Source organism: Culex quinquefasciatus, chromosome 3 (genome assembly GCF_015732765.1).
Source record: "Culex quinquefasciatus strain JHB chromosome 3, VPISU_Cqui_1.0_pri_paternal, whole genome shotgun sequence".
In the NCBI taxonomy this organism is placed as follows: Eukaryota; Metazoa; Arthropoda; class Insecta; order Diptera; family Culicidae; genus Culex; species Culex quinquefasciatus.
In genome coordinates this window covers 128,070,166-128,098,024 of record NC_051863.1, presented here as the reverse complement: position 1 = coordinate 128,098,024, position 27,859 = coordinate 128,070,166, and the positions used below count along the sequence as shown (strand labels likewise).

Genomic DNA, 27,859 nt, shown 5'->3' with positions numbered 1-27,859 from the left:
ACCAACAAAGCCATTTTATGTCATTGCACAGTGGGGCCAAACCCGCTGCTAATCCCATGAAATTGATTACGAGAAAGGCCGCAGGTTTTTAGATCCCAAAAAAAGTGATCTTTATGTAAAAAACCCTGATGAATCGAATGGCGATGACCCCATCCACCGGAGACCACGTGAACAGGTCCATTTTGCCCCTTTTCCCCTAAAAATCAATTTTCTTATACTATTTGATCTGTACTGAAAAAGGCCGCAGGTTTTTTGACCTCAAAAATAGTTTTCTATACGTAAAAAAGCCTGATGAATCGAATGGTGATGACCCCATCCACCGGAGACCACGGGAACAGGTCCATTTTGCCCCTTCTCCCTAAAATCAATTTTCTTATACTATTTGATCTGTACAGAAAAAGGCCGCAAGTTTTTACCTCAAAAATAGTGTTCAATACGTAAAAAGCCTGATGAATCGAATGGTGATGATCCACCAGACCACGGGAACAGGTCCATTTGCCCCTTTTCCTAAAATCAATTTTCTTATACTATTTGATCTGTACAGGAAAAGGCCGCAGGTTTTTGACCTCAAAAATAGTTTTCTATACGTAAAAAGCCTGATGAACCGAATGATGACCCCATCCACCGGAGACCACGGAACAGGTCCATTTTGCCCCTTTTCCCTAAAAATCAATTTTCTTATACTATTTGATCTGTACAGAAAAAGGCCGCAGGTTTTTTGACCTCAAAAATAGTTTTCTATACGTAAAAAAGCCTGATGAATCGAATGGTGATGACCCCATCCACCGGAGACCACGGGAACAGGTCCGTTTTGCCCCTTTTCCCCTAAAAATCAATTTTCTTATACTATTTGATCTGTACAGAAAACTTAAATTCTTAAATTCTTAAATTCTTAAATTCTTAAATTCTTAAATTCTTAAATTCTTAAATTCTTAAATTCTTAAATTCTTAAATTCTTAAATTCTTAAATTCTTAAATTCTTAAATTCTTAAATTTTAAATTCTTAAATTCTTAAATTCTTAAATTCTTAAATTCTTAAATTCTTAAATTCTTAAATTCTTAAATTCTTAAATTCTTAAATTCTTAAATTCTTAAATTCTTAAATTCTTAAATTCTTAAATTCTTAAATTCTTAAATTCTTAAATTCTTAAATTCTTAAATTCTTAAATTCTTAAATTCTTAAATTCTTAAATTCTTAAATTTATTTTAGGCTGGTACAAATATTATTCGATTTATAAGGCTTTTTTACGTATAGAACACTATTTTTGAGGTAAAAAAACCTGCGGCCTTTTTCTGTACAGATCAAATAGTATAAGAAAATTGATTTTTAGGGGAAAAGGGGCAAAATGGACCTGTTCCCGTGGTCTCCGGTGGATGGGGTCATCACCATTCGATTCATCAGGCTTTTTTACGTATAGAACACTATTTTGGAGGTCAAAAAACCTGCGGCCTTTTTATGTACAGATCAATTAGTATAAGAAAATTGATTTTTAGGGGAAAAAGGGGCAAAATGGACCTGTTCCCGTGGTCTCCGGTGGATGGGGTCATCACCATTCGATTCATCAGGCTTTTTTACGTATAGAACACTATTTTTGAGGTAAAAAAACCTGCGGCCTTTTTCTGTACAGATCAAATTGTATAAGAAAATTGATTTTTAGGGGAAAAGGGGCAAAATGGACCTGTTCCCGTGGTCTCCGGTGGATGGTGTCATCACCATTCGATTCATCAGGTTTTTTTACGTATAGAACACTATTTTGGAGGTCAAAAAACCTGCGGCCTTTTTCTGTACAGATCAAATAGTATAAGAAAATTGATTTTTAGGGGAAAAAGGGGCAAAATGGACCTATTCCCGTGGTCTCCGGTGGATGGGGTCATTACCATTCGATTCATCAGGCTTTTTTACGTATAGAACACTATTTTTGAGGTCAAAAAACCTGCGGCCTTTTTATGTACAGATCAAATAGTATAAGAAAATTGATTTTTAGGGGAAAAAGGGGCAAAATGGACCTGTTCCCGTGGTCTCCGGTGGATGGGGTCATCACCATTCGATTCATCAGGCTTTTTACGTATAGAACACTATTTTGAGGTAAAAAAACGGCCTTTTTTCTGTACAGATCAAATTGTATAAGAAAATTGATTTTTAGGGGAAAAGGGGCAAAATGGACCTGTTCCCGTGGTCTCCGGTGGATGGGGTCATCACCATTCGATTCATCAGGTTTTTTGACGTATAGAACACTATTTTGGAGGTCAAAAAACCTGCGGCCTTTTTATGTACAGATCAAATAGTATAAGAAAATTGATTTTTAGGGGAAAAAGGGGCAAAATGGACCTGTTCCCGTGGTCTCCGGTGGATGGGGTCATCGCCATTCGATTTATCAGGTTTTTTTACATAAAGATCACTATTTTTGGGATCTAAAAACCTGCGGCCTTTCTCGTAATCAATTTCATGGGATTAGCAGCGGGTTTGGCCCCACTGTGCATTGGTTCAACCATACAAGTCTCTATACAATTTTAGCAGCTGTCCATACAAAAAGGGTACGTATTTATTCGAAAATCTTGAAAATTTAAAGAAAAAAAATCTGAACAATTCTGTCATGCAAGTATTGTTAAGGACTGTTAAAAAATAGGTACGCGGAAAAAAACCGGAATTTTTTATTCATTTTTTTCGCAAAAACTAAATTTCCTTAAATTGGTACTTTTTTTTCGAGATTTTTCATATGTTTAAGGGTACAAAAACCCGCAACTTTTGAGCCATATAGAAGCATGGTCAAAAATGTTGCCGTCGTGTTATGAACTTTGAACAATAGTTATTTTTGAAAAAAAAAAACTAAATTTCATGCATACTATTTTTTGGTATAATTTTTTAGGTAACATTGAATTTACAATCGAAAAGTACTTCACAGATTTTTTAAAACGGCCTCGTTTTCATGATATACTTACTGAAAAATTGTAATTTCATAGCAATATTCTGAACTTCTCAATAAAATATTTTCAGAAGTGGTCACTATTTCAAAAACTGCAAAATTTCGCTGAAATCAAATTTACGGTGGCTATAGGGGAAACTCTCGTATGTTTGGCAGGTTAAGCACTCGCTCCTAACTCCATCCAATTTGATGATTTTTACTATTTAAACAACTATTTTGCAAAACTTTTGATAGTAACTTGCTTGCTCACTTATCATTGAGCTATTTATCACTTGATTTCAGTTGAAAACGCTTTTAATTAGCTTTAATTAAATGTCAAAGTTCTGACCTGCCAACATTAGAGGCACGCTGGAATTAGATGCTGTTCCCCTATCTTGCAAACGGTGCCCATAATGTTAGGTACTCCGTGAACTGGATTGAAAGATAAAGATTTAAAATCTGGTATAAATATTTGCAACGGTCTAAATGGCAATATTTAAGAGGTTACATACATGTAAATCGTCAAAAATGTCAGAAGTTGGTTTGAGCACAAACTCAAACTTTTTAAAATCTGTTTTCAGGACATTAAAATATACATTTTCAACTATTATAAAAAAAAATTGAAGACATTTGGTTGTATCATTGCCGAGATACAGCTATATGATGTTGGAATTTTCAAAAAACGGGTACCACGATATCTTAACACTGCCTTGACCAAATCGGCTCAAAATTTTGGTGAAGACTCGTTAAGCCGGTCCTGTGTGCATGACGGGGGTCGATTTTCAAAAAGGTTTTTTTTTGAAAGGTAAAAAGAGTTTTATTTTTTTTTCATATAAAAAATCGAAAGTTTTAGATTGTTGTATTTTAAAAAAATGCAAAATTTAAAAATCGAGCTTCGTCATGCACACGGGATATGTCTTGAGAGTCTTCACCTTAAATTTCAGCCAATTTGGTCTATCTCATCTCTAGATATCAACTAGGTGTTCAGAGAAAAACGCTCGCAAAGTTTGACAGTTCGCTTTGCGCATGGCAAAATTTTCAGCCTAAATCGACTGTAACTTACTTTAATCATAAAATATCTTCATGAAACTTTCAGGGGTGATTGAAAAGATGATTGAAATGATGAAGTTGATTTAATAAATTTTCTGTTATATAAAATTTTAAAATTTTCTACATGTATGTAACCCCTTAAGCAATTTTGAAAAGAGTTATATTTTTTTGAAAAGCAGCAGAATTCAGTCAAACAGTTTGTGTTTTTATTTAATTTGTAAAATAAATTTCTTTATGACGATGCAAATATTTGTCGAAGTTTTTGTCCCTCAGATCTGGCCGTGGTCAAGGGGAGGCAAAAAAAAATTAAAAAAAAAATAATAAAAAATATCAAGCCATAGTCTCTACATTTCAATGCAAAAAGTTTGTTTAAAATGCATTTTTCACTTGTTTGTTTTGCAATCATTAGTTTTCAAAAAAAGTAAGATTTTATGAAAACAAACATTTAAGCAAAAAAAATATTGCGATAATAAACATCGACAATTTTCGAAAATACAAAAGGTTTTTAAATCAACCCAAACAAGCTTAAAATGATTCGTAACGCAGGGGTGGGGGCTGACAAAAACTTTAAATAAAATTTGTACCAGAAAAAAAAATTATCCATGCTTTCCTGATTTTTTTTTGGTTTTTTTTTTTTCAAATACATAATTTTCCAAAAAAGGCAGAAGGAAGGTTTTGGTTGGCTTTGACTTGAAAACAGTGCAAAATTATCGATAACAACTATTGAATTTGAATAGTTTGAGAACATACTCCATACTTTTAGATGATATTTGAATGAATAAAATCGTCCATAGTTGGTATAATTTTGCAAATCGTTTTAATTCAGCCTATTTTTTACCAAAATGATAAAAAAATATCATGAATTTTACATGAACAAAAAATAAATGTTATAATTGTATGTACGCATATAGGTCAAATATGATTAGAACGGGGCGAAGTGAGCCTTCCATAATATTTTACATTGAAATTCTTAGTATTTATACGTTGGTACTGTAAAATGATACAAGTACAGTTCAAACATGATTATCCACAGTTTCGATTAGGCGAAGTTCGATTATTCCACAATTTCATAGAAACTCTGGATTATTAAATCAACGACATTATTTTCGTATTTTTCATTTTCGCACCTTTATTGTAAAATTCGAGTACTGCGACCCCATTTCAGTAAAATGTTATTTATTGTTTGTAACAAAATTATCATTTTTTCAACGTTTAATTGTCGCTATTTTGGCCGGCACCTTAGTCTAATACCTCCAAATGAAAAAATGCAAACATTTATTTTTTAATTAAATGCTCATTCTTGAGAGAAATACTCTTCTCTGATAATTCTCTAAACATGTTAAATACACTCAACCCCCCGTGGTTGGTCACTTTTTCGTTTGACAATTTTTAGTTTGTACCCCGTTGGTTTGACAAAGTCGAACTAAAAAGTGATGAACTGTCACTTTTTACACTGCGCTCATGCACACTATCAAAACAAACGTTTGGTAGTGTGTGTGAACTCCCTGTAAAAGGGGTGTCAAACTAAAAAGTGACCCCGTTCGTTTGACAACAGTTGGTGTCAAACCATCCGGGTTTGAGTAATACACAAAATTATAGAATTTTATTAATTATTCCATTCAATGGCTTCTGAGGAATAATCCGATTTTTTTAAATTTATTATAATTCTCGCCTACTTTGTCTAAAGGTCCTATGTACATAGGAAACCCATGGCGCATTGGTTGTTTTGAAAAAGTAATCTAGAGTTGTAGAGGTATCAGTATTTTTACGCTTCTAATATTTGCCATCTCAATCCCTCCCAAACTAGGAGAATGTCGGCGGCACGACGTATTTCTATCCGACCGCAGCAAATCATCAATTAACACCGAGTAGTACAGTTAACACGACTGATAATACATTTGTCCATGTAGCAAGCTCACAAATTAATCTAAGTTATTCTCATCCAGGTGAGTTGCACGCTCTAATTTCACAAACTGAAATTGATGGTTGATTAAATTTTTCCCAATTTTTCAGGACATGTCTACCCGGGACCTGCGTCGCACGTTATCAACATGCAACCGAAGGCACAAGTATCGATGGCGTACTTCGTACAGGACGAACTGAGAAACGATATTTTATCTAGGAACGAAATAGTCAATAGTATTGAAACCGAGTGTCAAGGTGATGAATTACTTTTTCCCCCGCGCTGGAATCGCCACGTGACCTTTTATTTTCTATCTCGCAGATTTACCTCTAGAAGTGGAAAACTATCATTCGTTATGTCTGTTAGAATCTTTGCCAGTCCATCCCAAGCTACCACTACCGTCGTCCACTTACAAAGCAACACACAATCTAACGGGCGTGAAGTACTGCCTCAGACGTCTACATGGTATGTTCCTCGCGCATCTCGCCGAATTTTTAAAGCTAGCTTTTTTTTCTTGGGTTCTTTTTAGGTTTCCGTCTTCAGTCGACCAAATGCATGCAGGTCGTCGACATGTGGAAAAAGTTGCAACACACCAACGTAGTACAACTGCGAGAAGTTTTCACCACGAAAACCTTCGGTGATAATTGTGAGTAGGACTTTTTTTTAATTTTGTTTTGAGTAAAAAATTACCCATGAGTTTTTAGAAATCATTTTTTAATTTATTTAAAATAAATGATATTTATCTGAATTTCTACTTTTGTTTTTGAAAACAAAAATCCTTGAAGTTCAAACATAATCATAAAAGAATCTTGGAGTTTTACCTAAAATAAGATGCACATAACTGGAGTATCCAAATTTTGGTTGTAAACTGGCTGCGCGCATCAGGGTTAAAGTTTACATGGAAATTACTATGGGAAATTGGAACTTTTTGTTCAAACGCTCCTATAGGTCTGGGAAAATCACGCGCCAACTTCTGGTATGGTCAGGCCTATGGGGAATGGTCTGGAGAACACTTTTCCCGAAGAGAGCATATGGATTCGTTGTCCCTAGACCTGGCGCATCGGCAAACAATCCAATATCTCCGGAATCAACGGTTTTCCCTGAAAAAGCATCACATTTTCCTTAGCATGCTATGAAAGCTTGATGAACACCTCGACGCCATACGTCAGGCAGCTACCACGTGGTTGAAATATTTGCAAAAAAAATTACAAATTTGCTATGCAAAGATTCTGAATTCGACTAAATAATATCAGGATTACTCGAAATGACCATTTTCTAGTTAAAAGAAGGTTTGCAATTAAATATTCCAGCTATTTCTCACCCACGTGGTAGCTACCTGACATATGGCGTCGCGGTGTTCATGAAGCTTTCATAGCATGCTAAGGAAAATTTAATGCTTTTTGAGGGAAAACCGTTGATTCCGGAGACATCGAATTGTTTGCCGATACGCCAGGTCTAGGGACAACGAATCCATATGCTTTCTTCGGGAAAAGTGTTCTCCAGACCATTCCCCATAGGCCTGACCATACCAGAAGTTGGCGCGTGATTTTCCCAGACCTATAGGAGCGTTTGAACAAAAAGTTCCAATTACCCATAGTAATTTCCATGTAAACTTTAACCCTGATGCGCGCAGCCAGTTTACAACCAAATGAGCTGATATTTGGCATGAAAGTCCCTATGGGCATGCCCTACAAGGGGAACCATACTAAAACTTGATCCGAGAACTTTTTGAAAAACGTACCCACCCTAATAAACAACAAGTTCATTCTACCGATTTTAATGATTGACAAGTGTCAGGTATCACAGAGAACAGATGTACACCATTGAACAAACAGCATTGAAAAACGCGTGTAAAAATTCAAACCAAAATACGTTGAAAAAAGCTAGGGTGTGCAGCATCCGCCTAGATAGCGCCACTTCCAAAATCATGGTTCATGAAATCATGAACCTACAGTAGCAAAACATTGGACTATCCAATCACTTCTCAAAACATTCCCTATGAACGACATCAGACCAATGTCTGGCTATCCTTCATCAAAGGGTTGCAATTTTGCGCGCAAAAAAATGTATTCAAAACGAAATCGGAGATAACATGTGTTAAGCGACTATTTTAAGTTGTCGCTCTCAACTCTCTACGAAATCGGCCAATTTCGAACATTTTTAGCTATTTTGTGTCATTGGTTCACCCAAATCTCCATAAAATTTTGACAGCTGTCCATTCTAAAATGGTACGTAAACATTTAAACAGCTGTAACTTTTGAGTGAATTTTCTGATCAAATTTGGTGTCTTCGGCAAAGTTGTAGGTATTGATATGAGGAACATTGAGAAGAGTATGGTACAATGACAAAGCGGATTCAGTGGCAATTTTATTCTCAACTTAATGTTAATATGTTAAGGTTAATGTTAACATTCTATAGATCGCCTCCCTTTACTAAGCGATCGATTCCAAAAGGGAAAAGATCACCAGTTGTGTTGGTCCGAGCCGGGATTTGAACCCCGATTTCCGCTTACAAGGCGGAAGCGTTACCACTGGGCTACGTGGCTCATGGCATTTCTAAAAATATTTTTTTGGAAAAGTTCAGAAAATTTTCTATGCAATTGTTTAAGAAACATTGAAGATTGGACCTCTAGTTGCTGAGATATTGTCTCACCATTTTCTAATGTCGATACCTCAGCAACTAATGGTCCGATTTTCAATGTTTAAACATGAAAAAATCGTAAAATTTTCCGATCTTTTCGAAAACAATATTTTGATTTTTTTAAATCAAGACCAACACTTTAAAAGAGCCAAACATTTAATACTACGCCTTTTTGAAATGTTAGTCTTGATTCAAAAAGATCATTTTGTATTTCGGGGAATTGAGTTTTTGTAAAAAAATAGGGGAACTTTACCCTTTTCAGCCTATTTCTATTATCGGCCTATCAGCACTTTGATCATGAATTACAGCTTTCATAAAGAGCAATTCCATGTCAGATAGGGAATCGGTTGTAGACATGTTATCCTAGGCATATATAAGCCATTTTGTGTATATGGAGCCAGTAACACTCAATAATGACATTTGAGAAGGGCGTACGTGTTTTCAATATTTTTGTATTTCGTAATTTAAATATTGCTGTATCTCGAAGCCGTTGCGTCGTATCAAAAAGTGGTAAAAGACAAACTTGTAGGAAATTTGACGGACTTTCCGAAAAAAATACACTGAAAGAAAAAAACACTCCACTATTATGAGATTTTTTGATTTTTAAGTTTAAAAGTTAAATTTGAAGGTGAGCCAACGATTTTTTTTTCGCTCAATTTTTTTGTGAAAAAAGCCTAAGATGATTTTTGTATTTTTTTAGGTGAGTTGCTCCATTCTGCATTTTTCGTGAGTCTTTTTGTAACATCTTAGGCTATTTTCACAAAAAAAATTGAGCGAAAAAAAATTGTGGGCTCACCTTCAAATTTATCTTTTAAACTTAAAAATCAAAAATCTCATAAAAGTGGAGTGTTTTTTTCTTTCAGTGTATTTTTTTTCGGAAAGCCCGTCAAATTTCCTACAAGTTTGTCTTTGACCACTGTTTGATACGATGCAACGGTTTCGAGATACAGCAATATTTAAATTACAAAATACAAAAATATTTAAAACACTTACGCCCTTCTCAAATGTCATTATCGAGTGTTACTGGCTCCATATACACAAAAATGGCTTATATATGCCTAGGATAACATGTCTACAAAGTTTCATTGAAATCGGAGAGGGTCGAAAAACAAAGTACCTAAAAAATTCCTGTTTTGGGCTGGAATTGCTCTAAAGTGTTTATGACTGTTCCAAAGTAATAAATAGCTCAAATAAAAGTGTGCAAGCAACTCTCCATTGTTGATACATCTGAAAATGTTGATTAAATAGCGGAAAACGGCAAAAGTGATGAGAATTGGTCGAACGGCTTAGAGTGATTAAAATGGGTATATTTCCCCTAATAATAAAAAAATCGGCAAAAAAAAACTCCGTGTACCTATTTTTTCTCAATAGTCCTCAACAATAACTCCAATTTTGCCCAAGACACCAAATTGATCAAAAAATTCACTCATAAATAACAGCTGTTTCAATATTTACGTCCATTTTTGTATGGACACCAGCCAAAGTTGTATGGAGACTTGTATGGGTGAACCAATCACACAAAATAGCTTCTTTGGTCATAGTTTGAGCCAAATAAAAAAATACAAATAACTAAAAATGTGCGAAATCGGCCGATTTCGTAGAGAGTTACTCCAATCAGACCTAGAGTTTTTTTTTCTTAAAAAAAGACTTGTACCGAGCTCCAAGTTGTTTAAAACTTAATTATTGTATATGCCAAAACTCGCGTAAGGATCTGGCCTACACGCCAGTGATGTTTACATTAAGTGTGGGTGTGATAAGTTGCTTGTTTACGCGCATGTTTCGTCCATTTGAACTGTATTAGGAAGAATCAAAGTACCAAATATCTTGCAGCAATAAAATCTCGTCTTTTATTGTCAAATGGTCGAAGAAAACATCACATAAAATCGTGTAAAAATGGTATAGGACCAAACAAAGTTAAAAGTCATAAAAAACATTACAACATAACAGTTTTATCAACTGTGAGTTGAGTGCATAAAAAACGAAAGAATTTTCAAAATTGTTTAAATAACTAAGACCAACAAACTTTTCTGTAAAAGGGTGATGCTTCAGACAATTTCACCTAATATTAAGTTTGGATCAGACGAGTGAATTCACACTTTTTTCCCATGTATTCTAGAGGGGAAAAAGAAAGTTTTAGAAGTGATGGTTTTAGCCATTGATTGATAACAAGAGCTAACGTTATTGAAGGTTTTGATGGTACAGCAACTAATCGTTTTCCAAAATGCTTCCAATAAGAACGTTACAATAGCCAGTCCATAACCAATAGCTAGAAGCTTCCACAAAGAAATTAGATCTTCATATGTGAGTATATTGTAACTTTTGATGAAAGCCGTGGTGTATATCTTATCTGCCAAATGGTCCATGATCCCTGCCTCTATCAACATTCGATGTATGAGTGAAAATTTTCTCGAAAAAGGTTCTAGTCTCGAATGAGTAAACAGTGTATTCATATGGATGAAATTTTCCGCCATTACGTAGAAACGTTTTTTACCCGTGGCTGGATTCATGTTCCAGTTGGATGCAACGTAAGCGTTAGTAAAAGAACACGGTCTAAATTGCACAGTGTTGTAATAAAAATCCTGTGATCTGTTACTAGCTGAAAGTAATCGATTTGAAATATGATTTTTTAGATATTGTTTGAATTCCGGCATTCCTACATATATGTCATAATTTGTGTGGTTTAGCTCTTGCACCGTTCGGATGTGGGGTTCGTACTCGTCATCAAATAAAAGCTGGAAAAGTTTTGCCTCATATGCACTAGTAATTAAAAACAACAAAACTGTGAGTGAGAACATTGTAGATCGTTCAACTTTTCCCATTTCGTAGTCAGTAATCAGTGCTCCATGGAACAGCTGATTGATGATGCCTCGAGGAAATGCTTTCCGAAATTTATAACCAACTGCGACACATGCCACAAATATGCCTCCAAGGGCAACCCAAACTGATTTATGGAATGGTCGCATCAAATGACTGTAGATTGTTCCGATAATCTTTTCTGGGATCATCACGCAAAATCCGTTGAAAGACGTGGCAACGCTTACTTCAGTGTAGTAAGGAACTTGTTTATATACATTTAAAATACTGAGTCTTTTGTTTATGAACTCGTTGCTTAAGAACTCTCTCTCGTGTGATAAGTCAATTTTCGTGTAGAACGATCCATTAATTTGCTCTGCAAAGATTGCCATCAATTGCTGATCTGATCCATCTATTTTTGACCCGTTTATGTAACAATATGGTAAATTAACGTACATTCCTCCTAGGAATGCATATCCATTCACATCTTTGAATTTGTCACGAGATAATACATTTTCAACCTTTTCTGATTCCTCCAGTAACCTCCCGCGACGATTAAAGTAATCATAGGCGTACACCATAAATTGCGCATTTTCTTCATTCAAAGACATATGAATAGAATTCACAATCCCTAAAAATTTAACCGTGGCACGATACAAGTACTGGACCAAATGATGCTGTTCAGCATCATCTCTTTCCAAAGTACTCACAAATATAAATTTACCATATCGGTTCCAATATTTGCTCAGAAGAAGATCATGAACAAATCCTCCAAAACTATCGCTGTCAAGCAATTCCGACAAAAAAATCAAATACACCTTGAATTTAGCGACTCTCGCATCAGACAGCTTCGTAATTCGACCAACCATGAAACGTTCTTCGGTGAAGAGTTCTCCGAGAAAGTCATCCAGCAGCGCGTTCCAGGACGGGCTGGGATTGTCCCCGAGCACGCAGATTGGCACGTCAACGAGTGGGTCAACTTTTGGGAACAGAGCTTTCACACTTGTCGCGAGATTAACACCGGCAGAACTCGAATGTGCACTCGAACTCGCAGGAAGTGCCACAAGCAGTGCGAATAACATTTCTACGAAGTGATGTCACCGTGTTTTGAAATTGAATGGACATTTTCTGCGAAATTGGTTTTATTTTTATATTAATTTCGCTTTTCCCCTGAGTGTAGAATTAAGATAGTATTGGATTCTACAAGTCGGGTTAATATCTAGTGATATGTGTTTAAAATTGCTTGACATTTTTTATCGCTATCAATTGTACACCCAAAGTTAAAGAACGAGGGGATAGTCCTCACGAAAAGAAACGTGAGGAAAGTGCTTTTGTGCGAGAGTATAGTCCTCTCGCGTGTTCATTCGTTCATTGGAACAGTTCATCCTATTGAGTGGCTTATATGAACACATGACCGCCACTTAGTCACCAAACCGTGGTGGCCCATACGGCAAAGGCAGGGTTCAATATGCCGAAGGTCTTAGGTTCGAGTCTCGGTACCGGTACCTTGTTTTGATAGATGAACTTTTTTGTAGATGAACCCATGAGTAACGTACTCTCGGTAATTTCGGGATTTATCCTCTCAGTCCGCACACAGTACCATTTTACTACCGAATCGTGCTCTTTATTCACTCGTATGCCGATGCCCAGTTCTGGGTGTAACAGTTTGTTGCAGTTCAATACTTCTAGAACTTTATGTACGCGTACTTTCCCTTGAGTATATCAGAGTATAACATTATGCACAAACTCGTTTTTGTTTATTAGTCAGATGACATCAATTTGTTGCTGAAACCATTATGAGATAAGAATTCGGTCCAAAAAAAAAAAAAAAATAAACATAACCTTTCAAATGTTACTCAATTACAAAAAAGGACGATTTCCATGTCAAATCGATGAAAAAAAAACTTAATAAATCATATGGCATTCGATTCTTTAAATTTACAAAAAATTGTGTACACTCTCGCTAGAAAATGTTTTCACTACGATTCAAAATTGAAATTGCTGGACTAAAGGTGTTCAGTTCAAAACTTGTTATCACTATTTTCAATAATTCTAAGATAGAATTTCTCACGAAACACTTCAAAAGTGAAAACTGTCCATTAAGTCCATTAAGGTGGTCCAACAAGTTTTCTCCCTACTCCGACCAAAGTTGAGGGGAGAGTTGGTTGTTGACAAAAAAATAAAAATATGAAAATTTGAACTACAAGCCATGGTACTTGTTTGCAATAATATTTTTCAAAATATCTAAGGTCATTACAATTTTTATTTCAAGCCTTTGTCTCTGTCTTAGCAGTTGCAAAACTGATTAATATTAATGTTGTCGTTTATTTTATTAACGTGACTTTAACCTAGACAGGTCTTTTATCGCTTGAATAATATTGAAGATTTTGTTGAATTTCTTGTAAAATCGATTGTGAACTATTATGATTATTTCGTAGTCATGTATTTTAAAACAAACATAAACGTTTGATTTATTTTACAAATTATGAAGCCGGGGAAGCCATGCTAGATATACAGATAAATCTGTATTTAACAGATTTTACTATTCCAAAAATCACAAAAATCTGTACATACAAATTTTAAAAAAATGATTCTACTTTACAACAATTTAGTGATTATGCTTTAATATGATCAAAATGCTTAAATCTACTGTTAAAAATATAAAAATTTCTTCTATGGTTTCGAACTCGACATGATACAGATAAAATACAGATTTATTTTTGAGAAAATACAGATCTGTCATAAAAAATCTGGCATCGTTGATCCACGTGGGACCACAGATCGGTTGAGGCATAAATGTATTGTTTTATAAAGCATTTTACAGGGTGGCCATTCTAGTCGGGAAAGTCGGGAATTCGCCAAAATCCGCCAAATTTCAGTTAATGGAAAACTTAAATATTGCTTAAATCCAATCGTTGTTCATTCTGAATGAAAAAAAAATGAAAACAGTTAATTCTGACAGGCAGATAAATCAAAATTAGCATAGCATTGGTGTCTACCCGTAGCTGCTACTTCGTTATTGACCAGAACCCCCAAACATTGCTCCGTGGACCACAGATGAAAAGTAGGAACCAATCACCCCATGCACACAAACAACGACACAAAAGAGATGGAAATAACACGAAAAAACAGGACAGCGCGTCCCCACAGGCACTGCACTAAGGATCTTTGACAAGTAGATAAATCAAAATTGATTCAAAAGTTATATACCGTCATCGGGAGTGACATTGCATCTGTGGAGTGAGCCAATTGTATGACCCAATCTAACCCTTCAGATCCAATGTCACCCCTGATGACGGCATCAAAATTTACAAAATTTTAAATGTAACTTGGCAAAGACATTTTTAACCAATTTCGAGATTTTTTTTCTAAATTGTTCGAAAAAATAATAACAGTTACCATTTATTAAGCGTTCTAATATTTCAAATAAAATTAAATTAAATATAGACAACAATTTTAAATTCATTTACATTCTAGACTCGATTATCCAAAGACCTTGACAAAATTTGACTTCGGATAGTCAAAACTTCGGATAATCGAATCACGAAAAAAAATTTTTTTTCGTTGATCTTTAGTATGATCCTCAAACAACTTTGAAGTGATTTATAACTTTTGAATCCAAGATGGCGACCAAAATAACGATGATGAAATATTAAAAAAAAAATGCATTTTTCATGTTTACAGGCAATCAACTATTCAAATTTGACTAAAACTGGGTTGCAGAACACGAATTTGATGTTAAACATCAATAAGAAAATAAAAAATAGGAAAAAATGTTCATGATTTGATTATCCGAAGTCCCATACTTATCTTCTGAAGACTAATTGTTTTGTTTCTACTCGGAATTAAAATAAAGAGTGCTTCCATTTTTTAATTATTTTTTTAAAGGATTTTGTGATAAGTTTCATTTTTTGTAAGTAAATTGTCAATAGTTTGATTTTATTAAATTAAACTAGATTTTTTTAATGGTAAATAATGATTTTACTTCATAAAGAATTTTGTGTTAGAAATCATTCTTTACATAAAAATGCCTTTTAATCGCATTTCTGGAAAAGTCTGGAATATGAAAATGAGATTTGAGTCGTCACCCTGATTTTTTTTGGTTGATTTAAATACTTGTTGAGGATCAACTGGTACATTTATCTGTCGGAAAAACATAAAACAGAGAATCAGTTTTGTTGGTTGAACACTAGTTGCCAAAATAAACTCTTTAACAGGAAAAAATAATTTAAGTTTGGACAGTAAAAAGTTTACTGAAATATTTTGAGATACAGTCCAAACTCGGTTATCCGAAGCCTCGATTATCCAAAATTTCGATTATCCGAAGGTTTGTATGGGACTTCGAATAATCGAATCACGAACAAAACATTATTTTTTGTATTTCTTAATTTCCTTACTTTTAACAAATCGAATTCTGCGACCTAATTTTAGTCAAATTGAATATTAAATAAGCGTAAGTACATTTTTGAAATTTTCAGTACTTACGACCTTGCATGACCAAGGACGTATGTGACTTCTCCGTATGAAAAGCACATTGGACCTTTTATATGCGTTCGATATTTTTGTTTAAATTTATTTTTTTGGAAATTATGCTCGAGTAGATCATTGTTAGTGCGTTAGAAGAGTGCAACCGTGCCAAAAACTCAATTTTGGACAGCTGGCGCATACGGCCTTTTGAAAACTAACCCGAGATTTGATTGCCTTAAAAATTACAAAATGAATACATTTTAAGTATAAGTCTTTTTTCGAATGCCCATTTTTGTATAACGTTGTTCGACGAAAAATTTTGCTTCTTTTTTATTCGAAACAAAAATAAGATAACATTTTGCCACAATTTGCTGTAATCGTTATAGCATTTTTTTAAATTAATTGATAAACTCAGTGATTGTAATCTTTATAGATTTTTTAGTTTTTTTTCTAATCTATCAGATATCACCAATAGCACTCCCTCGGGACCAAATTATATTTGACCTGCTACGTGTCCCTTTTGAAATTTTCCTCAATGCCAAGTTCTACACGTACTTTTCCTACAATCCTCAACGAAATGACACCAAAAACGCTCGTAACTTTCGTAGTTTTGTGCAGTGTCGCCGCCGGTGAATCCTATCCAGGAACGCAACTGGCCACCGTGGTGCGAAACGTTTTTCGCGATCATCCCTCAACCGTAGACATCTGCGTGCTGTACGATAGTCCCACTTACAGCTGGTCTTGGCGCAGGTTTCTGGATGACTTTATGGGAGGTATTTCCACTGGCCAAAATCGGTTCGTGCTGAGTCGTCTGGGAAGGTTGTCCGGAGTGGCAATACGGAAGTTCAGGATGTTTTTGATCTATTTGGATGGTAATTTGGATGAAGATGGCTTGAGTATAATGTATAACGATTTGGTGCGCTCAAAGGAAAATTTGTATCGATTCGGGAAGTTTGTGTTTGTTACTACGTATAGTGTGAAGGATGTTAAATTGCAAAAACGAGTGGAGTATTTATATTTTCTAACAGTTACTCAACTGGGTATCTCCAACTCCATTTTGATGTTATTGAACGAGAATGATGAAAATAACTTTCTTCTGCTCTATTGTGATTATTTTAAAATGACAGCGAGCTACTTAAGTATGTCACAAACGGAAGAATCTTTGAGGCAGGACAAACTTCGGGATGTACATAGGTTTCCGTTCAAAGCCCTGCTTTATGAAAATTTTCCATTCCTTCAAATAGTTGGATCATCTTTTAAAGGATTTGATATAGTCTTTCTTATGGAATTCACTAAGCACATAAATGCCAAACTTGAAGCCATAGACGGTTTAGCTATCGGATATGAGAGAAGGCGAATTAAGGATGCATTTGCCAATGTAGAAATTCACATGGTTAACTTCTACAACCCATGTCCACCATATACAAAATTGATCATCTCTCCAATGAACACTGGTTACTGTTTCTTAATCCCGGAAAAGTTAATAGGACCCATTTTTGATCACTTGATGCGTCCATTTAGCCTAGCTTTATGGATTACGATTGTTCTTCTACTAGGGTGCATCATATCATTGAACAAATTCCCGCATATCTTTCCTCGGGGTATCTTCAACCAGCTATTCCACGGATCACTAATCGCTGACTATCGAATGATCTGCAAGGAACGCGTCACACTTTTTTCGTCGATAGTTGTGCTTTTTATACTGAGCAATGCATACGAGGCGAAGCTTTTCCAGCTTTTGTTCGAAGCAGAGTATGAACCTCATCTCAGCACTTTGCAAGATTTGGTAGATACGAACCATGAAATCTATGTCACATTTAGACTTGAATTGTTCAAAAATTTCCTCCCAAACAAGCAGCACCATGTAACCAACGAAACAAATGATTTCCTTGCCCAGCAAGTCACACTGCAGCGTTGCAGTGCGGCCTACGTGTACGCTGAATCTTGTGCCAATTTCAATCCGACAACTGGCAAACGCAAATTCTACGTACTCAAGGACAGCATCCCCAGCTGGTCAGACTCGTACACTTTTACGCGCCAAAATCCGTACGGTCAAAAGTTTCGCCAAACTCAGCAACGTTTTTTCGAATCGGGACTGCTGGAATTTTGGGTGAGGATGTTCTCGCGTCTGAATCCACCACTGATGCTGAACATCGACGTTGTTACTTTTAGCGATATGATTTCACTGTGGAAGCTGGTGGCAGCTGGGTATGTCTTGGGATCGATTTCATTTTTGATGGAACTGGCTGGAGGGGAGACAGTGAGCATTCGGGTCAAAATCTTTGGAAAAACATTAAATTTACACACAAAATTACATACAGGCATTGGGCGTTGGAGGAGAACAAGTCAAACTCAAAGGAAACAAACAAATTAAAACAAAAATAAACAAAAAAAGTGGAACAAGCAGCTCAAATTGGATTCAGTTATTCTCAACCTTATCCAATATTGAGCCAGTTGCACTCAAGAATGACATTTGATTACAAAGGAGCAATTTGGATCGAAAAAAGCTATAATTAAAAAACAAAATGAGCCTCATTCAGGGTGGCCACCGAATTTGGATTTTCAATTTCCCGGTTTTTCCCGGTTTTCTCCCGAGGCCAAAAGGAATTTTTCCATATAGTTTTAAATCAAATTACAATGTTTTTTTTTTTATAGACTGACGTTAGTATCAAACTCTTTTTTGAACGCATACATTTGGTTCAATAATTTTATTTCTCAAGAAAGCTTTCAAATTGAGTACAAAAAGTAAGAATCCGTTTTTAACAGTTTTTAGTCCAAATCCTTAATTTCCATAACGCTTGTGATTTTTCATCTACATGCTCCGCAATTTTTCTTAACTTAAAATCAATAAAAAATTGTTTTGTATTAAATTTACGAATAACGTAAATTATTACTGGAAAGCAGGAAATAGCATTTACAATGTTGAGTATGAGTATGGGTAGAAAAGATTTGCAAAAGAAAACAACATTAATGCAAATACTCTTCAGTTTTCTTTGAAAAAGCATTAGTAAATTCAAGAAGAATGATTCTTCCAAAGAAAAAGTGCCGTATGTTTAAACAATCAATTACTTAAAACATTTTTTGCTGATCGATTTAGTATCATCGGCAAGGATTTAGGTACCGATGAGATGATTTCTAGAAAAATGGAACTGTCAAAAAAAAACCCCTCTTAGTTGGCCTGTACTCTAGCCTGTACTTCAACCCCTCATCGCGACTCGCAGATCGCGCAAACATAAACATAATTCTCGATACATCCTTTGTGTGAGCCGTGCCAAATTTATTGAAAAAAAGAAAAAAAAATAAACATGTTTGTATTTTTTTTTAATTTTTGAGTAACACAGAATGGTAAAAAATCAATTGCCGTGCTGTGATTTTCTAAACAACACAACAGTCAAAATTTAGTTAATTTTTTTTTACGGAATTTTCAGATGAGAATTAAAAAAACTCATTTTTTTGTGTTTGAATAAAAGAAAAAGGGACTGTTTGTATTGAAATGACTACTATGCAGTTGAACTCTGAAAATATTGTAATTTTAAAACATCTGAAAAATTTATTTAAAATTTAAGTTATAATTTAAAAATAAATCTTAAAATAAAGATATTTTATCAAATGTTCTGAATTTGAAGATAATTTGATAGGCATTTAACTGTAGAAAGATTCCCAACTATATAAAAATATCTTAAATACCAAATATTTCCGACATTTTAAAATAATAAAAAGTTCTCAAATCTGATTTAAAACACAAGCACAAAGTTTCATAGCAATTTGTCCTTAATAATTTGTTTAACTGAGAAAGCCAAAAACCATCTTACAAAATACTACTGAAAACAGATTTTTGAAATTCCACCAAATGTTTTACAGTAAAAATTGTAAACAGTCCGTCTCGATTATCCGAAGGTTTGAACAATAAAAATTAATTCGTATTTTTTTATTTTCTTACTTTTAACATCAAATTCAAGTTCAGCGACTTAATTTTAGTCACTGTTGAGTGGTTGATTGCCTATTAAATTTAAAAAGCCATTTTTTCAATATTTCATTTCAGCCATTTTGACCGCCATCTTGGATTTCATAATTCTAAATCGTTTTAAAATAGTTTAGGCTGGTACGAATTTTATTTAAAGTTTTTGTCTCCCCCTTCAAAATTGGCCCGAAATATCAGGGGGCAAAACGTTATTTTCAATAAACTTCAAAATTATAATGAAAATTTGAGTGGAACCAACTGAAATCAATTTTAGATCCATTCACCTGCGTTCAGAATCATTTTTAGCATGTTTGGGTTGATTTAAAAATCAATTGAACTTTTGAAAATTTTCGATTTTCATTATTTTTTTTCGTTAAAATTTTAGTTTTCGTCAAATTTTACATTATTTGAAAACTGATGATTGCAAAACAACTGAACTAGTGTAAAATGCATTTTAAAACACAATCTCCATGCAAATGTTGAAACTGTGGCTTTTTATTTCAATATTTATATTTTTTTCCCCAGGAAAATCGGGTCTGAACTGTATTCTTATTTTTAACGGCGCACACAAGCTAAGCTTTTTGCACCACGATTTTCGGTACGCAAATTTTAGTATCTTTGAAATTATGGGAACTATCGGTTATTTATTCCCTGAAGTTACAGTTTACAAAAAAAAACAAAAAAAGGATTTTGACTCTTTTTACAATCATATTGTTGAAGGGTTAAATCCGTAAGAATGACAATTTTGTAATAAAAAGACAACAACTTTCTTGGCTGCTGTGCACCCTCAAGTTGATATTGAAATAGATAATAAAAAAACATAAATGGTTTATTGTGCTTATGAAATTCAATACTTATTTTAATAAGACTTCAAAAATCATAGCGCCGAGTAAATTTTCTATTGCACCGCGAACTTGATCGGAAAAATTGCAGGTTATCAAACATATGTTTTTTAAACCGGGTCCGGTGGCTGGTAGTCGTAGTTGTTTCTCCCCACTGTCATAGAAATATATCATGGAATACTCAACAGAAAAAAAACAACCGCTGGAACAGCATCTAATTCCAGCGTGCCTCTAATGTTGGCAGGTCAGAACTTTGACATTCAATTAAAGCTAATTAAAAGCGTTTTCAACTGAACTCGAGTGATAAATAGCTCAATAAGAAGTGAGCAAGCAAGTTTCTACCAAAAGTTTTGCAAAATTAGTTGTTTAAATAGTGAAAATCAGCAAATTGGATGGAGTTAGGAGCGAGTGCTTAACCTGCCAAACATACGAGAATTTTCCCTTGCTTGAGTCTATTACACAAATTCAAACATTATTTTCCTGAATTCTTCATTTAGAATAACTAGAATAATATTCTAATAGAGAAAAATATTCGTTGAAGTCATTTAAGAGGAATTTGTCGAATTTTAACTAAACTTAAAATATTTTCCCGGTTTGTTAGTCAAATTCCCGAGTTTTGCCCGGTTTTTCCCGGTTTTTTCCCGAGGTGGCCACCCTGCGTCATTAAAGCATTTTGAAAACTGATTCCAACCGATTTTCTAAAATTTAATGAAAAAGTGCCTACAAAAAAGTAAAAGTAAATCTAAGAGGGGGTGCAAGAATTATTATTTTTTCTTGTCTCAGTAACCATTGTTTCTGACATAACCTTCAAAAAGAGCTTTGTGCATAGTTTTTTGTCATTCTGGTCATGTGTAACATAACTACCTGTACCTTTTTCTATGTTTCTAGAAATCGTATCGCAATGGAATGATTTTGGGGGGTATAATATAGATAACTTTTCTATTGTTTCAATTCATAAATTTCAATCGCATATTTATTTAGTTTTTATATTTTTCGTTCTCGAGAGATTTCATTTAAAAGGCCGTGTTTTGAGAACACGTATTTATTTCACCATCAACATTGAAGAGCTTTTGTTGTGGCATGTTGCTGAGTAAAATTTTATTTCTAATTGCGTCGTGCAGTGCCGCAAAGTTGAGCATCGGAACAAAGCTTGCGGAAATCGCGAAAAAATCGGCATCCCACGCGGACATTTGCATTCTGTACGACAGTGCAAGCAACTCGTGGCGAACATTTCTGGATGATTTCCTGGGTGAAATTTCGAGTGATGGTCGCTTCGCGGTTAGACGATTGGCCGATCATGGAAAAGTAAGAAAGTGCGAGTTTTATATAATTTATCTGAACCATCGAATGCTGAATGTTGAGTTCAACGCTAGGGTGAACGAATTGCGAGATTTTGGGGATCGGTTTGCAAAGTTTGTGTTTTTGACCGCCACCGGTGAGGTTGACAGCGATGAAGAGGTGACTGTCCAGTACTACTACTCTTGCCACGTGCACTTGTTGGCGATCACGAATTCCGTGCACGTTACATTGGGCGAATCGGATGGACTTTACACGGCGATTCATCACGCTTTTATATCGAATGTGTATCAAGAGTTGCAAGTGGATATGATCGAGGATGTGTTTGGACTGGACCGGGTTGGGAACGTAAACGGATATCCGATAGTGGTACTGTTAATGGATAACATTCCTTTCCTGTTCAAAAAGCCAACCCTGCAAGGTTTGGATTATTTTGTTATGACTATTTTTGCGAAACTTATTAATGCTTCTCTTTATTTTGAGCTTTCTGAGCACAGGTGGAACGAAAAAACACTGCGGAATGCGTTAATTGACAGGGCAGTAGGTATCGTCAACGTATTAAGATGGATTGAACCGTTTGCCGAGCAACAATTTTTATTTTTTCAAAATAACGGACTATGTGTCCTTGTACCAGAGGTGCCAATCGGATCGATTTTCAACCATTTGATGCGACCGTTTAGTATCGATTGCTGGATCGCTATTTCTGTTTCACTTGCGTTGGGTATGGCCATCGGAAACAAATTTAAAGCCACCTTTCCTCGCGGTATTATCAATCAAGTATTTTTCGGGTCTCTTATAGCAAGTAACAAAATGAAACGCACTGAACGATTCACCCTATTTTCGCTCATTTTAACAGTTTTTCTTCTGAGCAACGCCTACGAGGTCAAACTGTTTCAGCTAATGTTCGAAAAAGAGTATCAACCGCATCTCAAAACGATTCAAGACCTAATCGAAAACGATTATCTCGTACTTTCCAAGCTGCATAACGCAATGCATTATCTTCAGCCTATTTTTGGGAAACAACTGCGTTTAAATTACGACAAAAGTGAGCAGTTCGCGGAAAAACGTGCATATCTTAAGGGTTGCAGCTTTGCTGCAACATTTCTTGTAAGCCACGGCAACGTAGACCCGATTACGGGTAAAAAAATACTTTACCAACTTGAGGAAACGCTTCAAATGTTTGAAACTGCGTATACGCACTCAAAGCTGCTACCGTTTAAAAACAAGTTCGTGCAAGTGTACGACAGGTTGTTTGATGCTGGTTTGCTAAATTACTGGATCAGTTGGTATATTGAAGATGCACGTTACACTCCCTTGTCCACGGTTAAAGTTGTTACCTTCAACGATTTGATATCTCTGTGGAAACTTGTTACATACGGATTCGGGTTGGCGTGTGTTATGTTTCTTTGCGAACTTAAGTTCGGACAAGTGGTTTCAATAATAAAAAAATTAAAATACTTTAAAAATGATGGTCCTACTTCGGCTAGAATCATTCATACAGTACGTTAAAAAAAGTATCTACACTAGGGTGGCAACAAAAAAAACATCAGGAATACCCTCTGACTCGATTCCTTAGGCCAATTTTGAGCCAAATCGCTTAAGGTTTAAGGGTCGCTTATTATTTTTGAAGTTTATATGGGAAAAAGCACAAAAATGTGTGCAGAAAGGCATCGTTTCAGTATTTTTCTGCCAGGTGGTGTGGGTCTTGCCCAAAATTGTCCAAGTACGAGATTTTTGTAGGAAATTCAATTCCCTACAACTTTGCCCAAGAGTGCAAAAAGATCCGAGTTGATCCTGATTTTTGGTGATTTTTTTACTAAAAAGTATAAGAAAGGGGGGGGGGGTGAAGGTGTAAGCGTGTTTGCCTCTCACCCAGTCGGCCTTGGTTCGATTCCAGAAGGTCCCGGTGTTATTTTTCGAGACGAGATTTGTCTGATCATGCCTTCCGTCGGACGGGGAAGTAAATGTTGGCCCCGGTCTAACCTAGAGGTTAGGTCGTTAGCTCAGTCCAGGTGTAGGAGTCGTTTCCCAGGGTCCTGTGTCGGTGGAGTCACTGGTAGGCAGTTGGACTAACAATCCAGAGGTCGTCAGTTCGAATCCAGGGGTACATAGAAGCTGCCTCAACACTAAGTTTCGAGTAGGAATCTCGTAATTGAGAACGCCAAGGCAATGCTGCAGAGCGAATAATTTGATTTTGATACCCCTTATATACCTACAAGTATACTATATATAAGCCGATTTTTTCATCGCCTTGCTAATAACTCCTCAAGATCAACTCGGATCTTCTTGTACCCTTCGACACAGTTGTAAAGAATAACAATTCCTTCCAATCTCACTCTTGGACAATTTTTGGGCAAAACCTGCGCCACCTGCTGTTAAAATCCGGAAGCGATGTTTTTCCCCATACATTTTTGCGATTTTTCCCATATCATATTCCGATAGGCTTAACATTGGCACAGTTACTTCTTATTGAGATCTTCCAAAATTTGCAATTTGTCTTGTCACCCTAATCTACACCCCTAAGGTACTATGCACATTTTGTCATAAAACATGCAAATAATTTTAAGTTTGACAGAAACTTAGTACTACGTTTTGTTCGGAAACTCTTACCGAACACTTTGCTACAAAAAGCTCCTGAAAAGATGATTCCTACAAAAAGTTCTAGGACCGAGTCGGCTTTTGTAATTAGGATTCATTTTACTTAAAGCTAAGAGTAATTGCAGAGGATCTTGTGTGTAAATGTTAGTGGGAGGCCCCCGGCCTACTCGGGGAGCAAATACTATTACAAAAATGAAAAAAGGTGCAAAAAAAGTTTGTACACCTTTTGAAAAAATTACATAAATACAGTTTTATGTTGACAAATCACCATTTCAACGTTGGATACAGAAAACACAACTCGAGGTGGGCGAGAGAACTATTCCCTCGAGGTTCATTTGCGAAAAAAAAAAAATCATCCGTCAAGACAAAACACGACTACGGGATCGAACCAGAGACCTTGGAAATTCTAAACCAATTACTTAACTGCCTCGGCAACCACAGCTTGGTAAGCAAGGCGTGGTAATATGTCGATGAATGACACTTGTTACAGATTTATTGTATCAATTCACAAATTAACACATTTGGTATTATGGTTGGCACTGAGCCCTCAAAAAATTTTGAGGGAACAATTCTCTTGACTTTGAATCAATTCTGAGCATGAGCATGGTTGACTGCCAATGAGCTGCTACTCCGTTATTAACATATCAGCTGAAGTTAAACAATGAATCAAAAATGATCAGTGGGAGCCAACCATCCGTTCACTGTTTAACCTCTGAAGATCTCCACTTTATTAGTCAATACCGGCGCCCTCACAAGAAGCCTGAAGTTCAACGAAAGGGAGGAATGTTAGTCCGATAGTTGAAGTTGCAGACTCATCAAGCACATAGTTTTTCGCTATATACTTGTTGATACCGCTTGAGACCGTTGAATCCACAGCATCTCCTTCAAGCATCACGTGATTAATTTTTTTTTGGGTTAGTAGGATAAGGTATTGGCTTTTCGATGCCTCCCGAGCTACGACGCTTTGGGGAGGACTTTCATAACAGACCCGTCGGCGAGCCTTCCCAGCAACGATGCTATGGGAAGGTCTTTCTGGTTAACCCACAAAATCACTCACACACAGTTATTTTGCTCCACTATTAACTCAACGATCAAAATCGCAGTGCGTCTTTCGTTCATTATATAGAAATGGCTTTTTCACCGCAAAAAAAATAAAACCTTATTCGAAAAATTTAAACACAATCCATCCGACGCCGTGCCTTCCGATCAACGATGATATAGGAAGGGCTTTAAAAATCACAAAAGAAATCACTTTTCACTCCGAATATTTTTAACGACCACGCGCTCCCTTTGTCAATTATGCACTGATGACGCTGCATTTTCAGAGGGTAATCTTCTCCTCGCAGCACACAATACACGACAAAAATGCGAAACAAAAGGCACACACAAAACAAAAATCACTTTTCACTCCGAATATTTTTTTTACGACCACGCGCTCCCTTTGTCAATTATGCACTCATTCTTGACTTTGAATCAATTCTAAAGACTGGGGGTCAAACGGTGTTTGACCCACTCCAAAATGTATATTTAGCAACTTAATGGTAACACATTGACATTTAGATAAATAAAAAGTTTGCAAAATTAATTTTAGATAAGTTTTATGTAGAATTTCCAGAGTTATATAAACTTTTATACTAAGTATTTAGTAAACTTTATATTCAATCCAAAATATTTTTTCATCAGTCAAGTGTGTCTATTTGGAGTTGGGACACTGGATTCACGGTGATTTGCGTGCAAACTTTTTTTACACCTTTTTTATTTGTATTTTTTTGTAATAGTATTTGTTATACAACTTCTTACAGAAATAATATTTTCTTGAGCTTCTTGCAGCAAAATGTTCAGCATGAGTTTCTGAACAAAACTTAGTACTAGATTTCTGTCAAACTTTAAATTGTTTGCATGTTTCATCACAAAATGTGCATAGTGCCCAAGGGGTTTACCTACTTTTTTATGCAGTAAGGCGAGTTAAGAGCTCCTTAACATTCGGCAGTCGCGCTAGAGTACTTTGTGCACCTTTTGTAAGGGGTGTTGTAGGGGGTACCCTGATCTGAAAAACGTTTTTTTTGCCTACGAGGATCTATGATTAGGACCCAGTTCTACCACCGGCACAAGCCCTTGAATGCCAGCAAAAAATGCATTTTTGGTTATATCTTTCATTGCTGAAAATTGCGAAAATCGGCGACGCTGGCACGAATTTTTCATCTCCATTCACTGAATCGCAAAACCGTGACATAAACAAACCCGGCGCAGTCGTGAGTGCTCATTGAGTAGCTGCAATGCGTGGCAGTGGTCGATCAACGCTCATTCGACGTTGCACGCACACACATAAAGAAACATTTTTTTTACACAAAAAGCTTGTATTTATGCGTGGAAATGTAATTTTGAACATAAGTTATGGTTGTTTTGAGTGTTTTGCACAGTCTATAACTATTTAATTGTTTAAAAATAGTTTTTAAAGAGAATCTTACGAGTCAGTCATATGACGCGAGTTGAATGAGTGAATCTCATTTTTTCACGTCTCTCATTCTCCAGCAGCCGACCGGCACGAGTAGAGAACCTAGAGAACCTGAGAGAGAAGCGTCGTCACTCAGTGCAGCGCTCGAATTAATTGTCAAAATTGAGTTCTTTCGTTTAAAAGCACATGAGCGGGAAAAAGACGGGAGAGCGAGTTTTGTTGTGTTTGAGTGCCATGTCATTTCTCTTTGAAGGTTCTCTAGGCACGAGTCAGGCGGCAGTGGTTGAACGGACACAGTAGGCTTACAGTCACAAGCTAGCAGTGAACTGAAATTTTGGTTTGCTTCATGTGTACGCTGGGTTGGACACTTTTTGCAGGTCTGATATCTTTCATATCTTTCAATTCTATGTTTTTTGCCTACACGGATAGAAATCCTGTCCGGGAAATCGACAACATTGTTCTCGATTCGTTCTGAAATTCGTTTCAGAATGTTGTCGACCAGTCGTCCGGTAACATTTGCATCAAAATCGAGAACAATGTTGTTGATTTTGAGTCGTCACGGTTGGTGACGCCTGGCAAAACAGAAAGCACGCAGCCATCCCGAACGATTTATTCGGTTTTTGAATTGACCGTTGGATTTGGTTTTTGAATTGACCGTTGGATATTTCTTTTGGTTCAGTAAAACAGTTGATTCGTTTTTTTTTATTTATTGAGGCAAAAAATACATCATTAATTAAAAAACTACTATTTGTGTGTGTGTGTGTGTGTGTGTGTGTGTGTGTGTGTGTGTGTGTGTGTGTGTGTGTGTGTGTGTGTGTGTGTGTGTGTGTGTGTGTGTGTGTGTGTGTGTGTGTGTGTGTGTGTGTGTGTGTGTGTGTGTGTGTGTGTGTGTGTGTGTGTGTGTGTGTGTGTGTGTGTGTGTGTGTGTGTGTGTGTGTGTGTGTGTGTGTG

At 35.9% G+C, this 27,859-nt stretch overlaps 1 protein-coding gene across 3 annotated transcripts in view; it reads left to right on the top strand.

Moving 5' to 3' along the window:
- The window catches only part of LOC6038835 (PAN2-PAN3 deadenylation complex subunit PAN3), a 102,620-nt gene that overhangs the window by 44,751 nt on the left and 30,010 nt on the right, over positions 1 to 27,859 (top strand). For all 3 annotated transcript variants that reach the window (XM_038258889.1, XM_038258891.1, XM_038258890.1), the window contains exons 7-10: positions 5,761 to 5,899; positions 5,967 to 6,113; positions 6,178 to 6,321; positions 6,386 to 6,502. In XM_038258889.1, the coding sequence (XP_038114817.1) occupies positions 5,761 to 5,899; positions 5,967 to 6,113; positions 6,178 to 6,321; positions 6,386 to 6,502 (547 nt within the window). The remainder of the gene's footprint in view (positions 1 to 5,760; positions 5,900 to 5,966; positions 6,114 to 6,177; positions 6,322 to 6,385; positions 6,503 to 27,859) is intronic.